Consider the following 20,299-nt stretch of genomic DNA (forward strand, 5'->3'; position numbering starts at 1 on the left):
ATTTTGTGTGTCATTAGATTTCACTTTGTATTGGCCAGTAAGCAAATCAGTCTTTTCACAGTGACCACCAAATGGGATACTTTCTCTAGTGCGGCTTAGCAAGAAAAATTACTGAGGTATGCCAGTAAGCATTGATCATCTTCCCTTTTCCTTAGAGTAAGTAGATTTGCTTTTCTTCAGAGGTCTTCTAGCTCCCCTTTGTCAAGTTTATGTGAATTCCTTATTCCCAAATTTCCGTAAAGTCTTATATTGCTATGATCACTTTTATCATTCTTTTTATCCTAGTGGTTGAATATATTTCTTTTTGTTTGTTAATTCTCTTATACCTCTACTCAGGCTAAGGAAGAATGAAGAGGTGGATTTGTATGTTTAATCCTCTTAACAAATAATCATATTTGTTTAAATAGATTTATTTAACTTCCATATAATTATGAATGATGGCTATGTTTTTCCAGAGGTTTGATAGGCAGAAGAAAGTATTTCCTAAGTTTCTCAAGAACAAATATCCACACCAATGATTAATTATGCTTTCCTCCCTTGAGGCCATATCTTGAGAATCACTTTATAACTTATTGTCACCTTTTAGTATATGAAGAGAGAGAAAAAAAAAATACTTCACATCTGTCCATTCTATGACATACTAAGAGGTTTTACTAAGAGATTTGATAGATGAGGGATTCGAAATTATTGACTAAAGTGATGCTTTGAGATTATTTGCAGATTTCATTATTCATGTTATTTCTGTTCTCCTATTACCATAGATAATTGACTATAGCTTAAGTGTGAATATAGACTAAAATACAGTTATAGCTCATCTGAGTTTCATCAAAACTGTATGCCTGTTGGGACACAAGTGGACTTTAAAACAACTGATGTCTGGAAATGCTACCCATAGTCATCAGAGATTTGCCTGGGGTCTGAGACAGTTGCTGTGGAAACTATCACACTCCACTCTTTTTAGTGAAACCTTAACCAATAGCTGTTAGCCAAAACTGAAAATAAGAAGTGAAGAAGAAACCAGAATGAAGTGGGTATTAACATTAGTTGAATTTGTAGACTATTGTACATAGATCAATATAGATTAGTTCTTAAGAATGGAGTTTCTGGGAAAATTACTTTTAATCTACACCACAAATATTAAGATCAGATTTTCAAGTTTTTGAGGAATTTAGGTCCATATCATTCCAAATATGTGGTCACAAATTCCTCTGAACTTTCTTTGTTAAGGACAGTTATGTTTTGTTTCTAAAAGTGTAGCTAAAAAATTCAGACTGAAACATAGAATTAATTTTTAATCAAAAAAGTACAGCAGTTCAGATGAAATTATTTAATAGTTTGTATTTTAAGTACTGTTTTCCTAATATTATTAAAAATCTCCAAAAAAAATGTATCAAGTGTTATTCAGAAAGTCAACTTACTGAATAATGTGACAAAAATGACATGATTTGAAGTGGTGTTAAAGCTGTAAATACATTATCAAATTGCCAAGTTGTGGATCTTTTATGAGGAGGAGTACTTGGGAGTTTTGTAGTGAAAATATATTTTTTTAAATGATGGCATTTAAAGATTTTTAACCTAACAATACTCACAAGGCTAAATTCTCCTTGTATAGTGATTAAAAGCTATAAAAGGAGTTCAGTTCAGTCCCACAGTCGTGTCCAACTTCGCAGCCCCATGGACTGCAGCACGCCAGGCCTCCCTGTTCATCGCCAACTTCCAGAGTTTATTCAAACTCATGTCCCTTGAGTCGGTGATGCCATCCAACTATCTCATCCTCTGTCATCCCCTTCTCCTCCTGCCTTCAATCTTACCCAGCATCAGGGTCTTTTCCAATGAGTCAACTCTTCACATTAGGTGGCCAAAGTATTGGAGTTTCAGTTTCAGCATCAGTCCTTCCAATGAATATTCAGGACTGATTTCCTTTAGGATGGACTGGTTGCATCTCTTTGCAGTGCAAGAGACTCTCAAGAGTCTTCTCCAACACCACAGTTCAAAAGCATCAGTTCTTTGGTGCTTAGCTTTCTTTATAGTACAGTTCTCACATCCATACTTGACTACTGGAAAACCATAGCTTTGACTAGACAGACCTTTGTTGGCAAAGCAATGTCTCTGCTTTTTAATATGCTGTCTAGGATGGTCATAACTTTTCTTCCAAGGAGCCTTTTCTTCCAAGGAGTCTTTTAATTTCATGGCTGCAGTCACCATCTGCATTGATTTTGGGGCCCCCAAAATAAAGTCTGCCACTGTTTCCACTGCTTCCCCATCTATTTCCCATGAAGTGATGGGACCAGATCCCATGATATTATTTTCTGAATGTTGAATTTTAAGCCAACTTTTTCACTCTCCTCTTTCACTTTCATCAAGAGGCTCTTTAGTTCTTCACTTTCTGCCGTTAAGGGTGGTGACATCTGCATATCTGAGGTTATTGATATTTCTCTTGGCAATCTTGATTCCAGCTTGTGCTTACCCAGCCCAGGGTTTCTCATGATGTACTCTGCATGTAATTTAAATAAACAGGGTGACAATATACAGCTTTGATGTACTCCTTTCCCAATTTGGAACCAATCTGTTGTTTCATGTCCAGTTCTAACTGTTGCTTCCTGATCTGCATATAGATTTCTCAAGAGGCAGATCAGGTGGACAGTTATTCCCATCTCTTGAAGAATTTTTCAGTTTGTTGTGATCCACACTGTCAAAGGCTTTGGCATAGTCAATAAAGCAGAAACAGATGTTTTCTGGAACTTGCTTGCCTTTTGATTATCCAGCTGATGCTGTCAATTTGATCTCTGGTTCCTCTGCATTTTCTAAATCCAGCTTGAACATCTGGAATTTCACAGTTCACATACTGTTGAAGCCTGGCTTGGAGAATTTTAAGCATAATTTTGCTAGCATGTGAGATGAATGCAATTGTGTGGTAGTTTGAGCATTCTTTAGCATTACCTTTCTTTGGGATTGGAATGAAAACTGACCTTTCCAGTCCTGTGGCCACTACTGAGGTTTCCAAATTTGCTGGCATATTGAATGCAGCACTGTAATAGCATCATCCTTTATGATTTGAAATAGCTCAACTGGAATTTCATCACCTCCACTAGCTTTGTTCATAGTGATGCTTCCTAAGACCAACTTGACTTCACATTCCAGGATGTCTGGCTCTAGGTGAGTGATCACACCATCGTGATTATCTGGGTCGTGAAGATCATTTTTGTAGGATTCTTCTGTGTATTCTTGCCACCTCTTCTTAATATCTTCTGCTTCTGTTAGATCCATACCATTTCTGCTCTACACTGTGCCCATCTTTGCATGAAAAATTCCCTTGGTAGCTCTAATTTTCTTGAAGAAATCTCTAGTCTTTCCTATTCTAGTGTTTTCCTCTATTTCGTTGCTCTGATCACTGAGGAAGGCTTTCTTATCTCTCCTTGCTCTTTGGAACTCTGCCTTAAATGGGTATATCTTTCCTTTTCTCCTTTGCCTTTCACTTTTCTTTTCACAGCTATTTGTAAGGCCTCCTCAGACAACCATTTTGCCCTTTTGTCTTTTGCTTATTTCTTTTCCTTGGGGGTGGTCTTGATCCCTGCCTCCTGTACAATGTCACAAACCTCTGTCCATAGGATTGATGGAGGTTCTTCAGTTCTTCAACCATAAAAGAAGTATGGAGATACAAAATGAAAAAATAAAGGCATGTTTAATCACAGAGTATTTCCAGGAAGTATAAGATCAGTCACATCAATAGAAAAATCAGTTGCAGTTCTATAATTATTTAAGAAGAGCAGTCAAGAAGTCACTCTGCACAGTGACAACTATAGCTGGTATGTTGACTGCCGTACTGCCATAGGTTCAGTTGGTAAGGAAATGATGGATCAAATGGATTGAAACACATTGTTATTGCCAGATAGTATGCAAAACATATCCATCCTTTACCATGGATCTCATCCAATTTTTATACTAGTTGAAGAATATGATGCTCAAATTCATAATTAAAAAGAAGATACACATATTAAAGTGGCTATTTTGAAGAAACTACATGAAATGTTTTTATCAATTGCTCTGCCAAAATGCTTAATTTCAATCTCATCCCTTTATCTAGATAATTCCATATAACCTTTCATGTCTCAGCTCAGTATTACTTCCCCAGAAAACCTTCATGTTTTACAGTATCATCACACTTACAACTTCTTATTCAATGGCTACTTCTGTACATTATATTTTCAAGTAAGTTGGAGATTGTGATTCTTTATTTACTCTTTTATTCACAAGAAGTTGCTCAATTAATATGTTTATCATTTGATTAGTTGAGCTTATATTTAAATATTATATATTTTGTTTAAATACTATCATGATTTCTTGCTGCTTTCAGTAAAATATGAGAATACCTATGAAAGTGGCTTGTGCATTTATAATCATGTTTGAATTATCAAATCCAACCTTGATAATGACTATTATATCACAAGCTTTTACAAAACTATCCTTAATGTATTGTTGACTTATTTTCAAAATCATAATAAAAATCCTTGATTATAATTAAGAGTTAAGTGTAGCCAAAGAGGAGTAAGGAGTATACTATATAGTAAAAAAGTAAATAATATATAATACTTTGAGTATCAGACAGTGTAGTTACCTTTTTTACTTCCTAGTTGCTTTGTTTTACCAAAGAAAGCAAAGTTAGAACAGGAAAGTTTTTTAAAAATTATTCTGCACAAATTTTTTAGGTATAAGAATGAAAAAAATGAGAGAAAAGCAAAATGATTTGTCCCACATAAGGATAGTCAATAGAAAGCATAGATATAGAAGTCAAAATTTTGGAAGCTATAAAGATATTTTTTCTACTGCAAACATGTGGACTTCATTTCAGTTATTTCCCTTCTTAGAAACTGTATTCTTTAGAAAAGTTTTGCCTTAAGCAAAAAATGAATGATAGCATTCATGTTTTGTGAATGAAGTAAAAGCCTTACCTCTACAGCCTAGTCACTTAATGTAAGAATATCCAACAAAAATAACAAACTTAATGCCACTCATCTAACAAAATGGTACTGTCAGCATTTTGACTAAATGATACTGTGTGTCATCTATTTTGAATCAAGAGACCATTGTCTTATAGATAAATTCTAGAGCAGTTGCCAATCTAGACTCTGAAGTTGGATGGTGGTGCCTTCTAAATTAAATCCTTTCATATCCCACAGGCTGAGATCATGCACATCTGAGATGTGTTAGTTGAAATTCCACACAATCCTCAGTTGCCAAGATTGCATGGAATGAACATAATACTAAAAGTAAGGTTTGTGTTTCCTTGTTAATTTTCTGTTTAGTTGATCTATCCATAGTTGTGAGTGGGGTATTAAAGTCTCCCACTAAAAGTAAGGAAACTAAAAAAAATTAACATTAAAAATGAATATTATACAAAGGTCCTACATACTGCAGTGAGAAGAGAAGGGCCCCTAGCATTCTCCATTCACAGATTTAAAGTTGAACTGTTTTTAATTCCAAGAGGGAATTATGAAGGTGGGGGGAAAAGTTGCAAGATTGAGCACCCAAAAGTGAAATAAGTCAGACGGGAAAGACAAATGCTGTGTGATCTCACTTATATGTGGAAAGCTGAAACAAAGTAGATTGGTAGTTGCTAGGGATTGGGAGTAGGGGAAATAGAAGAGTTTGGTTAAAGGATACAGACTTCCAGTTACAAGATGAATAAGTTCTAAAGACCTAACGTGCAGTGTGGTTAATAATACTGTACTGTGTACCTGAAAGTTGTAAAGACAGCAAATCTTAAATGTTCTCACCATACAGACATGCACACTCACACACACAATAATCAGAGGTTCAGTTCAATCGCTCAGTTGCGTCCGACTCTGCGACCCCATGGACTGCAGCAGCGCTCCGGGTTTCCCTGTCCATCACCACCTCCTGGAGCTTGCTCAAACTCATGTCCATTGAGTCAGTGATGCTATGTAAGGTTAGAGCTGTGCTAGCTAGTTTTATTGTGATACTCATTTCAGAATACACATGTGTATCAAATCGTCATGTTGCAAACCTCAAACATACACAATGCTATATGGCAGTTATATCAAATAAAACTGGAAAAGAAAGACTGAATTACCAGTTGATTCATAGGTATAATTTGAACAGCTTTCTGCTAGGGATATATAAATACAAGATGTGATTCTTTCCCTTAACTATCCGGCAATTTAATTGAAGATGTACTTTTCTCACCATTTTACCAGTTCAACATTCATTTATGAAATATTTAGAGTATTCCAGATATTATAATAAATTATTGGTACAAGAGAAATAAAAATAAGTGCCTACAATCAGAGCAATTTCATCATGGAGCAATATAGTAAAACTTTCAATAAAATATGGTAAGTGCTAAGATGGCACGGTGCCCACTTCTCTGTCTTCACTTAGCCTTCGTATAACTCCCATGAGAAGAATATAGGGATCTAATTTATTTAATTATGGTGATAAATATAGGCAAATAACCTAATATAAAACTGGCCAAAACATATAAATAGGAAATTAGAGTTCTCCAGGCTATAATATGCAGCAGACATAGAAAAGGATGCTAAAGCTTACTAGTAGCACCTGCCAACTGTATAGCAGAAATGAGATGCCATTTTTCTTCCACCAGGTTGATGAAAATTAAAAAGAGGAAATCTAGTCAATGATTCTAGGGTGCCAGGAAGTGGGTCTACTCATTGCTGGAGGGAATCCAAATGGACATGAATTCATGAAAACTGATCAAGAAATAGCTACTAAAGTGGAAATGCATATATTTTAATAAAATAACAGCTAACAAATAGGGCAAATCAACAGGGACAACAGGTAAAAACTTGTCCAAGAGTATCCAAATGTTTACTACTGGGGACTAGTTAGGTCATGTGGCTTTAATCTGCACTATTGAATACAACACACTGATAACAGCACGGTTCAGATACATGCATTTGACTGGAGGCCTATTCATGATTTATGCTTCATGAAAAAACAATTTTGCTAAACAGTGTTTACGTTATGATGCTGTTTTTGTTAAACTGATTACATAAAACTCAATCTATATGATATATAGGCATATATGTGTTCATCAGTGAAAAGAAAAATGTGGAAGAGGCTGCTGCTGCTCTTGGCAACCTGAAGCAAGAGGAAGGAGGTGATATAGGAATTTAATTTAAACTTTTCCTCTTACATAACTTCTTACATTTTCACTAGTTGAGGTGAATACATGTTGATTTTGTTGGAAAATATTTATTATATACAAAACATAGATATTCTGGAAAACAATCAGATAAATGCACTTGAAAAGTTTTTGGATTCCTAATTGTAATTTATAGACGTGTGGTTTTTTTTTTCCCATCCATTTGTACAGGCAATCAAGAATTTGATAATATTACTCCTAAAATTAAGATATTGTAAACCAAAATAGAATTGTTAGGGGGTTTGCATTAATTTGTGAAATAGTTTTCTTTCATCCCACCTACTGTGTGTATTTTGAAGTAGGTAGTATTATAACACTTTACAAATGACTTTCTCTAGTCTACACTCCAAATGTAAGAAACACCATTGAGTAATGTTCATAAAGAGGCCCTGACAAATCTACGTAAATCAGTATGCAATTGTGAGAAAGCAACTCCAGCTCCCTTGAGAAGATATTCTTTCAGTGCCTGACTCGGGAACTGTGGGTAAAACCGTGACGATGATGCTTCACAGCAGGGATTGGTCCAGATGTTTGAATTTTGATTATGTTTAAGATGGAAACATTAAAAATATGTGCTTTAATTATAGGCATGGAAATAATTATTCCTCTGCCTCATCCATCACCCTGCCAAGGCTGAGATTTTTGTAACTACTGCTTTGTCCAATGCATTTGTAAATAGACATTCCACAATTCTGCTAGAACTGTTTTTAAATTGCTACTTGTAGATTATTTGCCTCAAGAAATATGTAAATAAATACTCCCATACATACATTAATATATTCACTGATTATTTCTGTACCAGTTGGTCCGTGTGAAAAGCTTTCAAAGAACCAGAGAAGATATTTTTCATACTAAAATAACCAATAAAACACACTCTAAGCTTTGACTTTTAATATACATCCAAATGTCTTTGACTGTTAATGGCTAATTCCAATTTTCTAATAGAGATACGCATTCCTATCATGTATACATTCTTTTTAAAAATTTATTTATTTATTGATGTATAGATACACATAAGTTTCAGGTATACAACATAATGATTCACCATTTTTAAAGGTAATACTCCATTTATAGTTATTGTGAAGTATTGGCTATTCTCCCTATGCTATACAATATATCTGTGTCAGTTCAGTTCAGTGGCTCAGTCATGTCCAACTCTGCGATCCCATGGACTGCAACATGCCAGGCCTCCCTGTCCATTGCCAATTCCCGGAGTTTACTCAAACTATATATCTGTGTAGCTTTCTTGTCTTAAGCATAGTAGTTTGTACCTCTTAATACCCTACCTCCGTCTTGTGACTTTTATGCATTCTTTATATATTTTGCAACTACCAACTTTGGGGATCATAAAGTGACTAATGCTCCCTACTGTGATAAAATCTGATGAGAAGAAATTAGGAATACTTTTAACTTGTGTGGTTTCTGCTTCCTACACAGTTTTATATGATATTGCCTTCAACTAAATAAATTTTGTGCATTGGCTTCATTTTCAGAATAAAGGATACCAAATATTTCAAGTTTATCTACTCAGGTGATTATACTGAACCCATGGTTTTCATTTAAAAAAAATGCTGCATATCATAGTTATAGACTTTTTTTAAATCAAGCATCAATATATGACAATCTAAATTAATTATTTAAATACACTCATGAAATTAGCTATAATTTATGTCAGCAATTTCTATATCAAATCTTAGTTAAACCATATATCATAATATGCACATATTCTACTTTCCCATTTTACCTTCCAAATTAGCACTGACTATTAGGCAGCATTTAACATTTGTCATGCTTATCTTCACAGCTGCAGTGGCTCTAAAGGTGACTAAGAATGGCTAGAAGAGTTTTTTGTAAAGAGTATAAAATAAAGGAAAATAAGGATTGATTCTCCTTTGCTTGTTGAGTGGTTGGAGGTAGATAAGCGGATTTGTAGTGAGGTCATCAGTCACAATTGGATGGTAATTTGAAAATGGATTAGTTTAGAAGTAGCAATTTCTGCTCCATGGGTTTCAGTGAAAAAGTCTGCCTAATTCTGTAAGAGACCTCATAAACTGGCAGAGATCAATGCCTACCTAATGTGCCATTATGCGCTGGGCACACTTCAGTGATTACAGCACAGCTGTGGCTGGGTTTTGCTTGATATTCTTTAGCACTTGCACCACAGGTGCTCCACACGATTATTTTGCCCAAAGGAATAAACTCTTTAGGGAATTAAAGTGGACAAGAGGGGCTTTTCTTCCTAAGAAGCTTTTCACTTTTAAACTGAAGAATGAACAGTGTCAGATGTCAGTAATGTCAGCACAGTATCAAATAATGACTAAACAACTTATGAGAAGGGAATCGTCCTCTATTATATGTGTGCATGACACTTTCTTATGTTTAAAATTTTATTGCATAAGACTACCTGACAGTGTGGCTTGAAAGAACTTGGTAATACAAATTCCAAGTTGGAAATGTTTACTGTTATAAAGATTATAGTTGTATAAATAGATGGACATTTTGAGTTATTTTACCTGCCTTTAATATTTTATCCATTGTTCCTACTCATAATATTTGCAAGCAGCAATAAAGAAATCTATGGAGCGTAAGAATCTAAGGATTATTAGCAAAAGATCTCATATTCAAATTTTGTTTAGCTTTTCTTACAGGCCATGTAAACTAGCTGGCAATGAAGAATGAAAAGGAATTCAGTCAAATGAATTTATAACAAAATTTGATTTCTTCATTATAACTGCAGAAGAATAACAATAACATTGTTATTTTTTTTGTTTGGTTTGATTAACCAAACAATAACCATTAAGATTTTAGGGGCAAACAAAAGGGTTTCTCATCCAAATTATTACTCAGTCTACTCATGGAAAATCCTTTCAGAAAGGAACATTCATCTAATCTACAGTTAAACATTAATCTCTAAATTAAGTATTCCTCAAAGAGGTAACATGCTACCTTGAAATAGTTTAGCTCATATAGAGGGAAGGTGGCAGTCTATTTAATACTTTCAAAGAATTATGTTCAAACTTTAAGTAGATAATTAATTTTTAGAAAGGACTTAACTCAGAAGAGAACTATTGCTGTGGTTAGGGGACTCACCATGCCATTTGGGGAAAAAAAAAAAAAAAGCTCATTGGGAAAATTGGTATAAAGAGGCAGTTTGAAGGCTATCACATGAAAAGAAGATGAAGCTTCAGCTGTGTGAATCCACCAGTGAGTACTTGGAATACTCCACAGCTCTTTAGACATAAAAGAGAAATAGAAAGAAGAATACGTAAGCTTATAGAACAATCTGAAAGCTATAATGAGTGGAATGAGCTATATTGAAATTATTTACAAAAGATAATATCCTTCACCAAGGGTATTGAGTTCAGAGACAAGTGCTTTGTGTTCTAATTTAGCTATGAATACAAGCATATTCTTTAGTATTTTATGATATTACTGTTTAATTCATAAAATAAATGGGTTAACCCTATCTTAAAATACTAGAGGTTATCTCATAGGTGCCACTTATTTGGTTGACCTAAATTTAGGATTAATATATACACACTACTATATATAAAATGGGCTTTCAAGGTGGGTCTCATGGTAAAGAACCCACCTGCTAATGCAGGAAATGCAGGAGACATGGGTTCGAGCCCTCAGTTGGGAAGATCCTCTGGAGGAAGGCATGGCAACCCTCCATGGCAACTCCAGTACTCTTGCCTGGAGAATCCAATGGACAGAGGAGCCTGGTGGGCTACAGTGTATAGGGTTGCAAAGAGTCGGACACTACTGAGTGACTTAGCACTCACATATATAAAATCAGTAACAAGGGCATCCTCTATAGCAGAGGGAACTATACTCAATATTTTGTAATGAACTTTAAAGAAGAGAATCTAAAAAAGAATACTTATATAATCTGTTCACCTTGCTATACTCCTGGAGCTCACACAACATTGCAAATCAACTATACTTCAAAAATTAATGATTTTTGAGTAAAGTTTATCTGAAATTAATCTAAAGTTCACCAATGACTAGATAGATAAATAAATACTTTGTGTATTACATTTTTGAAATGATCAAGATGGAAGCACCCATTGCCTGAAGCACAGGAAAATGAGACTCCACATTGTGTTTATCTGTGGAGGGAGTGATGATCCTCAAAGACAAATACTGGAATATAGAAGGTACATTTTTCTTTCCTTCCCATTTTTCTAAAACCAGCATTGATTCTTATTATTGTTTTGTATGTTATGAGTTTAATAAAATTAATCTAAATTTGTTAAATACTCACCCTCACCATCCTATCATAACTTTTTATACAAGGCAGACTGCAGAGGTACATGCTGAGCTGCAGACATTATGGCAAACCTGTTGCAATAAAGAACATTTGAAGTGTCTTGGTGTAACTGGTTTACACAATGGCACACTGGACCAAATATGGAAGTACAAGTTTTTCCAAACTTGCCTCCATTTAATATACATACTGATAAACATGAAAAACACTGGTTTGGCATACTTTTCAACATAAAGAAATACATTGACAAGGTTTAAAATAAACACATTGAAGAAATTGTTGTAGAAATTTAGCAAAGAAGTTAAAGGTTTGCATTATTTGAGACTACAGTTAAGTAGGAGCCTCTGTCAGAATGGTAACTGGAACTGACAGTTCCTCACAGTTCCTTCTTAGCAAACCAATCCATTTAGACTTCTCAACAACATTTTCTAATTATTGAAAATTGGGAAAGAAATGCTTCACATTTGAATCAAGTGGAATACCACCTTAAAAGAAAGCAAATGCTATTATTACTAATAACAACAACAGATATAGCAGGCTATGGGTTTTCAGAAACCAAATAGACTGGGGGAGTACAGTGAGGAACAGGAAGGAATCAGACTTGGTAGAAGAGGAAAACTTCCCATGATATTTTTGGCAGAATGAATCTAAAAATGCATCTTCTGAGTGAAGTTTGGATTAAGAGAATGGTAAAAGAAAAAGAGAGATGATGATACATTGGAAAACCAAAATAGATGATCCTTCTCAGCTTTCAAATTCTAGGCTTTAGACAGTTTGGCAAGAAAAATTAAGAGAACATAGCAAGTTTATTCATAACAAAGTAAGATAAAGCAAACTTTATTGAGGCTCTCTATTCATTGAGAGATGAAAATAACTTAACTCTGGTATAACATAGATGGAGCAAAGCTAGGATGGTGCCTGATATGTAGTCGGGGTAAGTCATGTTTTAATTGAATTATCCCACTAATTTCAATAGGTCCTAAATTAAACACTTAGGAAACTTCTTTGCTCTGTCTTTGTGTGTCTTAGAGAAAATACACATGTTTTCTAAAAATTGTTTAAGTATAGATACAATATGTAAATCATTTACTTTAAATATTAAATATGAATTATTGATAATATGAATTGCATCAAATATTAGGATCCTTGGAAACACATTATTATCACCTTCTTAAGTGGTGCAAATGTAAATCCTTGTATTTAGAAAGCTGAAACATGTAAAACATAGTCAAGATCCTAAAACAGCAGATTATAGCATTAACAAATCAGTCTTTGGCACAGAGAGAGGGTAGAGGTAGGGTTCAAAATTTGCCTACTTTTTGGTGCTGGGCTGTTTCTTTGAATTCTGTCTGTGATTTTTATTAACTTTTCTTCAAATTCTCTAAGACTTGTTTGTATAGAATGGGAAGAAACCGTAATTCCTGCATCATAGAACTTTTCTGAGGAAATGAAGTAGTAAGAGAGTTTTGTTTTGTTTTTTTTTCCCAAGGAATGTTAGCTATCATTATCTAATAATATAAGAATCATGTTAAACTAAAGGTAGTAAATGGAGAGCTTTAAATGCTGTTTTCTTTTTTCTTTACTAGGCAGTCGTATTTGTTATTAATTCTTTGGTTAACCAGAATCTGTTATTTTAGTTAAAACTCTTTCAGTAGTCCTTGAGTAATTTTTTAAAAGAAAGGTAATAACATACATACATACATCAGAATGAAATTCTAAACCCACTCTTTCCCTTGTTGCTTTATTTTCTACCTGTTCTACATTCCATCACTGTCACTGAATTCAATGAGTCTTCAAGATGTGAATGAAAGAGTTTGATTTGGATTAGTGTCAAACTAAAGCTACCACTGCTGCATTGAGGTTCCTCATATTTATTTCCTTTTTCTTCCCTTAAAGTAAAAACTCCACTACCTGGGGGAGGAGGTGAACTAAAATGTTTTTAACAAAACTTAACATGTCAAGACTTCAACAGAATTTGAATCCTAATAATTTATGCATATTTACTGAGGGCTATTTTTTTGGCGAATATAAACAACTACTTTCTTTTCTTTCCCAATAAGTTGTCTGTTACCAAAGAAAACATCGCTTTATGTACAGTTTCTTTTCTGAGGACCATCTTCCTAGTTAAAGGCAAAATGAACAAAATATTCAATGAAATTCTCAGAAAATAAAAATAAGTTAGTTTTTTATGCAGGCCTTTATATTAGCTGGTTAAAAATCTGGCATCACCAGCCTTTATGTCTTAATATTTAGTTGAAAAGAAATATAAATTTACTGTTAAATGATTTGGGTTTATTACTTCCTCTTGCCATAATCACATATTTTAGGAATTTCATCACGTGTGTGGATGTTTGTGTGCACACATATGAACATACACATTTTTTTTCTTAGATACCTTTGTTATATCCATCTTGCTTTCATTTCCTGGAAAGACCTTTAGTAGAGCATGATGTCAAAATTCTTTGGATTTCCCTTTTGCTTATCGTCTTCGCTGAGCTTGTCAGGCACCTGCTACATTGTCTTCTGTATTTAAACTGTAAAGGAAGTAGACTCACTATAGAAGGGAGTTTGATTTTCTTCCCTGAAAACACCTGGTGAGCATCAGTAAACAGTACATGTAAGGTGGGAGAAGCTTTTTAGGATCACCACAATTACAACACAAATAATAAAATAAAATGAAACTGTGGTTATATTGTCAAACATAAAAGAGTACAAGTGAAGAAATAGCAGAATGTGCCCCACCAACCACACATTGAGACCTGCTATTTTCCCTGTGGGTACCCACATGGCTTTGATTTTCATCTAATTGCAAGAAAACAAACATTGGCAATAGCTTTACTGGATGTTTGGTGACCCCACTGTGTTAAATAGGACTTGAATTTGAGTGCCTAAAGAAAATCTGTGTATGATATGTTTGTTAGGCTTTTATTCCCAGAAACTCAACAGGCCCATCAGTCAAAAGAGAAACATCATCAATAAAACAGGAAGTGTTTTGATAGTGAGATTAAAAAATAAGCACATTCTCTTTCCTCATAATGTTTGCTATTAATAACTATGAAAAGTCATTCCAGTCATAGCACACAATTACTAAAGGGGTCCAACCTTCTGTTTGAATTGCTCAATACTCTTTATAGGATAGGATACTCAAGTTGAAGGTCAAAAGTTGTTTTTGTTTTTTGGTAAGTGTGAGGAAATGAAGCAGATTTTTGCATCCTACAGTTGACCATCTACCTAGCCTCGTCTCTCTCCCTCTGAAATTTTGTAAGTAAAGTCTAATGATCTTGAAAGTGAAGTGAAGTGAAGTCACTCAGTCATGTCTGACTCTTTGTGACCCCGTGGACTGTAGCCTACCAAGCTCCTCCGTCCATGGGATTCTCCAGGCAAGAATACTGGAGTGGGTTGCCATTTCCTTCTCCAGGGGATCTTCCCGACCCAGGGATTGAACCCGGGTTTCCCACATTGGAGGCAGACGCTTTAACCTCTGAGCCATCAGGGAAGCTCATGATCTTAGGTGGTGATAAACTGTCAGCTAGGATAGATTTAGGACTGCATCTGCTGTTTTATATTTCAGTTTCTCAGAGTGTCATTTTCAGTTACTTCCTGAGTCATAATACTTGAAAGAAAGGAGAATACAAAACTTAGAGAATGATAAGAGAAGCTAGACTTTGACAACAGGAGAGCCAGGCTAAATATTTCCTTAATTTCCAAAAGAGTCCTTTTGCTCTTCCTGCTAGTCAATGTCAGCTGGCTCTTAGAGAAAACATCTCAGAGACAGGTACACACAGCATTTACTTTAGAAGAGAGTGTAGGTACTCAATTTCTCTTCAATTTAGATTTTATTATAAAATAGCAATCTGATTTCCTTATATAATGCAACTATCTAAATTTTTAAAAAGAAAATAAGGCTCATTTTTGCAAGTGGTATTAATCATAACACTCTCAATTAAATATTTTGTATGTACTTCAGCATTAATTTCCTCTCCTGATCTATAATAGTGATTTTTTTTATCATATTCAGTCAGTTGTCAAATTTTATATATTCTTCCCTAAAATATTATATTTTTCTATTGTTTTATTTTCACTGATATTACCTTTCTTTGGACCCTTTTGACCTTTCAGTTAGTAAAGTAGAGCACTAGGAAGGAATTACAGATTATTTTGAGTATTTTCTGGAATTTTAAGCCAGAGAATATGACATTTAAAGTAATAGTTAAAATAGAAAAGTGTAAGAGAAAGATGAGCTTAGTTTTGACCAGATTCAGTTTGATACAATCAGAATTACCAAAAAACACTTTAATGCTTGCACACATCTGTATTTGCATGTATCATGGAAAAAGTCTGCATGTGTGATTTGAAATACTGATTCTAGAATGATAAAAGATGGGTGTTCTGAGAACAAGAATTTAAGGTTTGAAATACTAAATAGGTTTGCAAGTCAATACCCATTATAACCCATGATACTTACACACACAAACATACACACACAGTTTTTGAAGATTAACATCCAAGTTAACCTATTAAATAATTTTTAAATTTAAATTTAAATAAAAAATATTAAATAACCTATTAAATAAAAAATTACATAATTTTAGTTATTTATAAAATTTTACTTCCATTTCCAAAATGTATTTCATTGGGATATTAATAGTTTCTTTTTCATTTTTTAAGAGAGAGAACACAACTGTTACTATATAGAAATATAAACATTTTCCCCTTAGAGAACTCTGTTACATTATTTAACGAGTAGAGAAATCTGCAAAAAGGAATGAGAGAAAAGGTGTCTAAACTTTAAAAACAGCAACAACAGAAAAAAGCAAAAAAAAAAAAAAGTTCAGTGGGAAATTGAGGATAAATAAAAGTATTGTAAAGCAGCTTTCAGAGTCCAGCAGTAGTTAAAAAATGTGAAATTCCATGGAGCTAATTTAAAGTGGTAGATTTATTCCAGTTGAGGGTGATGAGTTGGTATAGGTATGAACAGCTATCTCATCTGGCAATGCAAGTTTGGTGCTTCAAGGTCTCAGATGATTTTGAATGTTATGGAAGAAATCATTTAAAATGGATAATCAAGAAATTCCATCTCAGCATAACTTCTGGATAGCAGACAAATGGCTACCTTCTTTGTGCTCTTAAATATACATAAAGATATGAAAGATGAAGGAAATACCTCAGCACTATCAAAAAGCATTGTAATAAGCACTGAATATTTATTGAATTCTTACTGTTTCAACCCAGCATAGTCATATATATTAGTTCAGTTTATCTTGGCAAATAGGTTTGCATAGCTAGTGGACAAGAGTCAGATTTGAACCTAGCAAATGTGTCTACAAAGTCTATTCTTTTATACATAACTTTATATTGTTTAATTTCAAAACCTATAAAAAAATATTAATGATTTTAAGTTGGAACAAGGTGAGAATAATGTTTGAATGAGAGAAACCCGATCTTTTGTTGATGACCTAAATTGTTTCCCCATTTTACTTGGAGAAAGAAGTAGGTCTTCCCTGTCTAATCTGATCTAAGTATAGTTTAATTATACAGCGAAATAATTATATAGTGAAAGTGAAAATTATATTAAATATAAACATATATTAATATATTATATACATGTAATATAACATAATTATATACAATATATTATTACTATATAAAATATATAGAAATTATTACATAGTGAAAGTGGAAATCAGTCATGTCCAACTCTTTGCGGCCCCATGAACTATACAGTCCATGAAATTCTCCAGGCCAGAATACTGGAGTGGGTAGCTGTTCCCTGCTCCAGGGGATCTTCCCAACCCAGGGATCGAACCCAGGTCTCCCACGTTGCAGGTGGATTCTTTATCGTCTGAGCCACCAGGAAAGCCCATAGTTTAATTATCAATGCACTAACCTCAGATATGGTCTAACTGCCACACAACTGCCATGTGAATCCCTGAGACTCACGCTGGATCATGTTCAGCAGTCTGCCCTGGTGCCCTTTGTTCAAGTGGTCACCCTCGGAGCACCGCAGACTTCTTCTGTGGATTATTGCTATACCAATCTTACCCTCCCCAGTCCAACTCTTACAGTAGTGGAGAAGTAAGGAGGCAAAGGGAATATAATCCTTATATCAAAATTGAGTTTTCCAAGAAAGAAAGTTTTGATCTCAACAATTAGAGAAAATGCTAGTGGCGTCTAAAATGCTTTTAAAAAACTTAAGAGCAATCATTGGGAAATTTTAAGCATGGTATACATCCTCTTTCATAGCAGTGAATTTAAAATCAAATTGCATGTGGTCCATGTAGCCAAAACACAAGAGATGTCAAGGATACATGAGATTAAAAAAAAAAAGCAAAGAAGAAGTACATTAGTTATAGTAGTAAATTAGGAAAATTCTGTCTTAAAAGATACATTCTCTCATTTAAGGGAAAAACCAACATTCAATGATGTACTATTTGAAAGATTGAATGCCTAAAATTTGGTATCATGAAGATTTCTTAAATTTTAACAGAAAAATGAAAATCCAAACACTGGGTGAAAGTTTATCAGGTCATTAAACTTAAAGAAAAGTGGCAGTGCAGTTTTAATATTCTATATAGGCATTTCAACAAAAAAGATTAAATGGGACAAAGAGTTACATTGATTAGAAAATACATAATTCATAAAATGGGTAATGTACCTTTAGCTCTGCCAGGCATTGCAGTGATATAGTCAGTTCAGGAGCTCAATCATTTCCTACTCTTTGTGAGTCCATGGACTGCAGCATGCCAGGCTTTCCTGTCCATCACCAACTCCGAAAGCTTGCTCAAACTCATGTCCATCAAGTCAGTGATGCCATCAAACCATCTCCTTCTCTGCCATCCCCTTCTCCTGACTTCAATCTTGCCCGGAATCAGGGTCTTTTCCAGTAATTCTGTTCTTCACTTCAGATGGCCAAAGTATTGGAGTTTCAGCTTCAGCATCAGTCCTTCCAATAAATATTCAGGACTGATTTCCTTTGGGATGGACTGGTTGGATCTCCTTGCTATCCAAGGGACTCTCAGGAGTCTTCTCCAACACCACAGTTCAAAAGCATCAGTTCTTCAGTGCTCAGTTTCTTTATAGTTCAACTCTTACATCCATACATGACTACTGGAAAAACAATAGCTTTGACTAGACGGACATTTGTTGGCAGAATAATGTGTCTGCTTTTTAATATGCTGTCTAGATTGGTCATAGCTTTTCTTCTAAGGAGCCAGTGTCTTTTAATTTCATGGCTGCAGTCATGATCTGCAGTGATTTTGGAGCCCCCCAAAATAAAATCTCTCACTGTTTCCATTGTTTACATATCTATTTTCCATGAAGTGATGGGACCGGATGCCATGACCTTAGTTTTCTGAATGTTGAGCTTTAAGCCAACTTTTTCACTCTCCTCTTTCACTTTCATCAAGAGGCTCTTTAGTTCTTCTTCACTTACTGCCATAAGAGTGGTGTCATCTGCATATCTGAGGTTATTGATATTTCTCCTGGCAATCTTGATTCCAGTTTGTGCTTCATCCAGCGTGGCATTTCCCATATACTCTGCATATAAGTTAAATAAGCAGGGTGAAATATACAGCTTTGAAGTACTCCTTTCCCAATTTGGAATCAGTCTGTTGTTTCATGTTCAGGTCTAACTGCTGTTCTTGATCTGCATACCAATTTCTCAGGAGGCAGGTAATGTGGAGCAGAGGTGATGTTTTTCTGGAACTCTCTGCTTTTTCTATGATCCAAATTTTAAAGACCTTAGTTTTAGAGAATTTTAGATTCAAAAAAATTTACAGTAAGGTATAGAGATGTCCCATGTACCCCTATGCTTATATATGCTTATCCTTTCTTATTATCAACATTCCCCCACCAGAATGGAACATTTGTTATAATTGATGAGCCTGTATTGACACATCATAATCACCCAGAGTCCATAATTTACTCATAAGGTTCTTGACCTTAGTGTTTTATCTAACAGGTTATTACCATAATCAAGAAAATCATCCTGATTCTCTCCTATGTTAGTTTTTAAGGAGTTTCACATTGCATCTCTAATCCATTTTGAGTTAATTTTTGTGGAGAGTACAATATTTATGTCTAGATTCAGTTTTTCTTTGTATGGGGATGTTCAGTTCAATTGTTCTAGCACCATTTCTTTAAAAAACTATCTTTTCTCCATTTCATTGCTTTTCACCATTTATCAAAAATCAGTTGACTATATCTGTGAGATGGGATTCTATTTCTGGGCTTTCTTTTATGTCCATTGTTCCATTTGTCTTTTTTCCATCAATAGACTCTGTTCTGATTACTGTATCTTTGAGATTATAATCCTGAAGTCAGGTGGTGTCAGACCTCCTTGTTACTACCCTTCAATAGTATATTGGCTGGGCTTCCCTGCTGGCTCAATCATTAACAATCCACCTGGCAATGTAGGAAACATGGGTTCAGTCCTTGGATCGGGAAGACATCCTGGAGAAGGAAATGGCAACCATCTCCAGTATTTTTTTCTGGAGAATCCCATGGACAGAGGAGCCTGGCTGGCTATAGTCCATGGGATGGCAAAGAATCAGACATAACTTAGTGACTAAACAATTATAACAACATTGTATTGGCTATTGTGAATCTCTATGTAAACTGTAGAACCAGTTTGTCACTATCAGTAAAATAACTTGCTGGGACTTTGACTAGGACTGCACTGACTCTACAGATCAGCTGATATCTTGACAATATTGAGTCTGTGCTGTGTTAGCTCAGATACTCATTCATGTTTCACTCTCTGCAAGCCCATTTACTGTAGCCCACCAGGTTCCTCTGTCCATGCGATTCTCCAAGCAAGAATACTGGAGTGGGTGGTCATTTCCTAC

At 34.7% G+C, this 20,299-nt stretch overlaps 1 protein-coding gene across 6 annotated transcripts in view; it reads left to right on the plus strand.

The window, feature by feature from the left end:
* Positions 1–20,299, plus strand: part of SEMA3A (semaphorin 3A) — a 506,842-nt gene that overhangs the window by 174,811 nt on the left and 311,732 nt on the right. Inside the window, exon 3 of one of the 6 annotated variants that reach the window (XM_043462894.1) lies at positions 5,178–5,267. The exons of the other annotated variants lie outside the window; for them this stretch is intronic. Coding sequence (XP_043318829.1) covers positions 5,250–5,267 — 18 coding nt within the window. The 5' untranslated portion in view covers positions 5,178–5,249. The remainder of the gene's footprint in view (positions 1–5,177; positions 5,268–20,299) is intronic. 6 annotated transcript variants of the gene reach the window in all.

This window comes from Cervus canadensis, chromosome 3, assembly GCF_019320065.1.
Source record: "Cervus canadensis isolate Bull #8, Minnesota chromosome 3, ASM1932006v1, whole genome shotgun sequence".
NCBI classification, from domain to species: domain Eukaryota; kingdom Metazoa; phylum Chordata; class Mammalia; order Artiodactyla; family Cervidae; genus Cervus; species Cervus canadensis.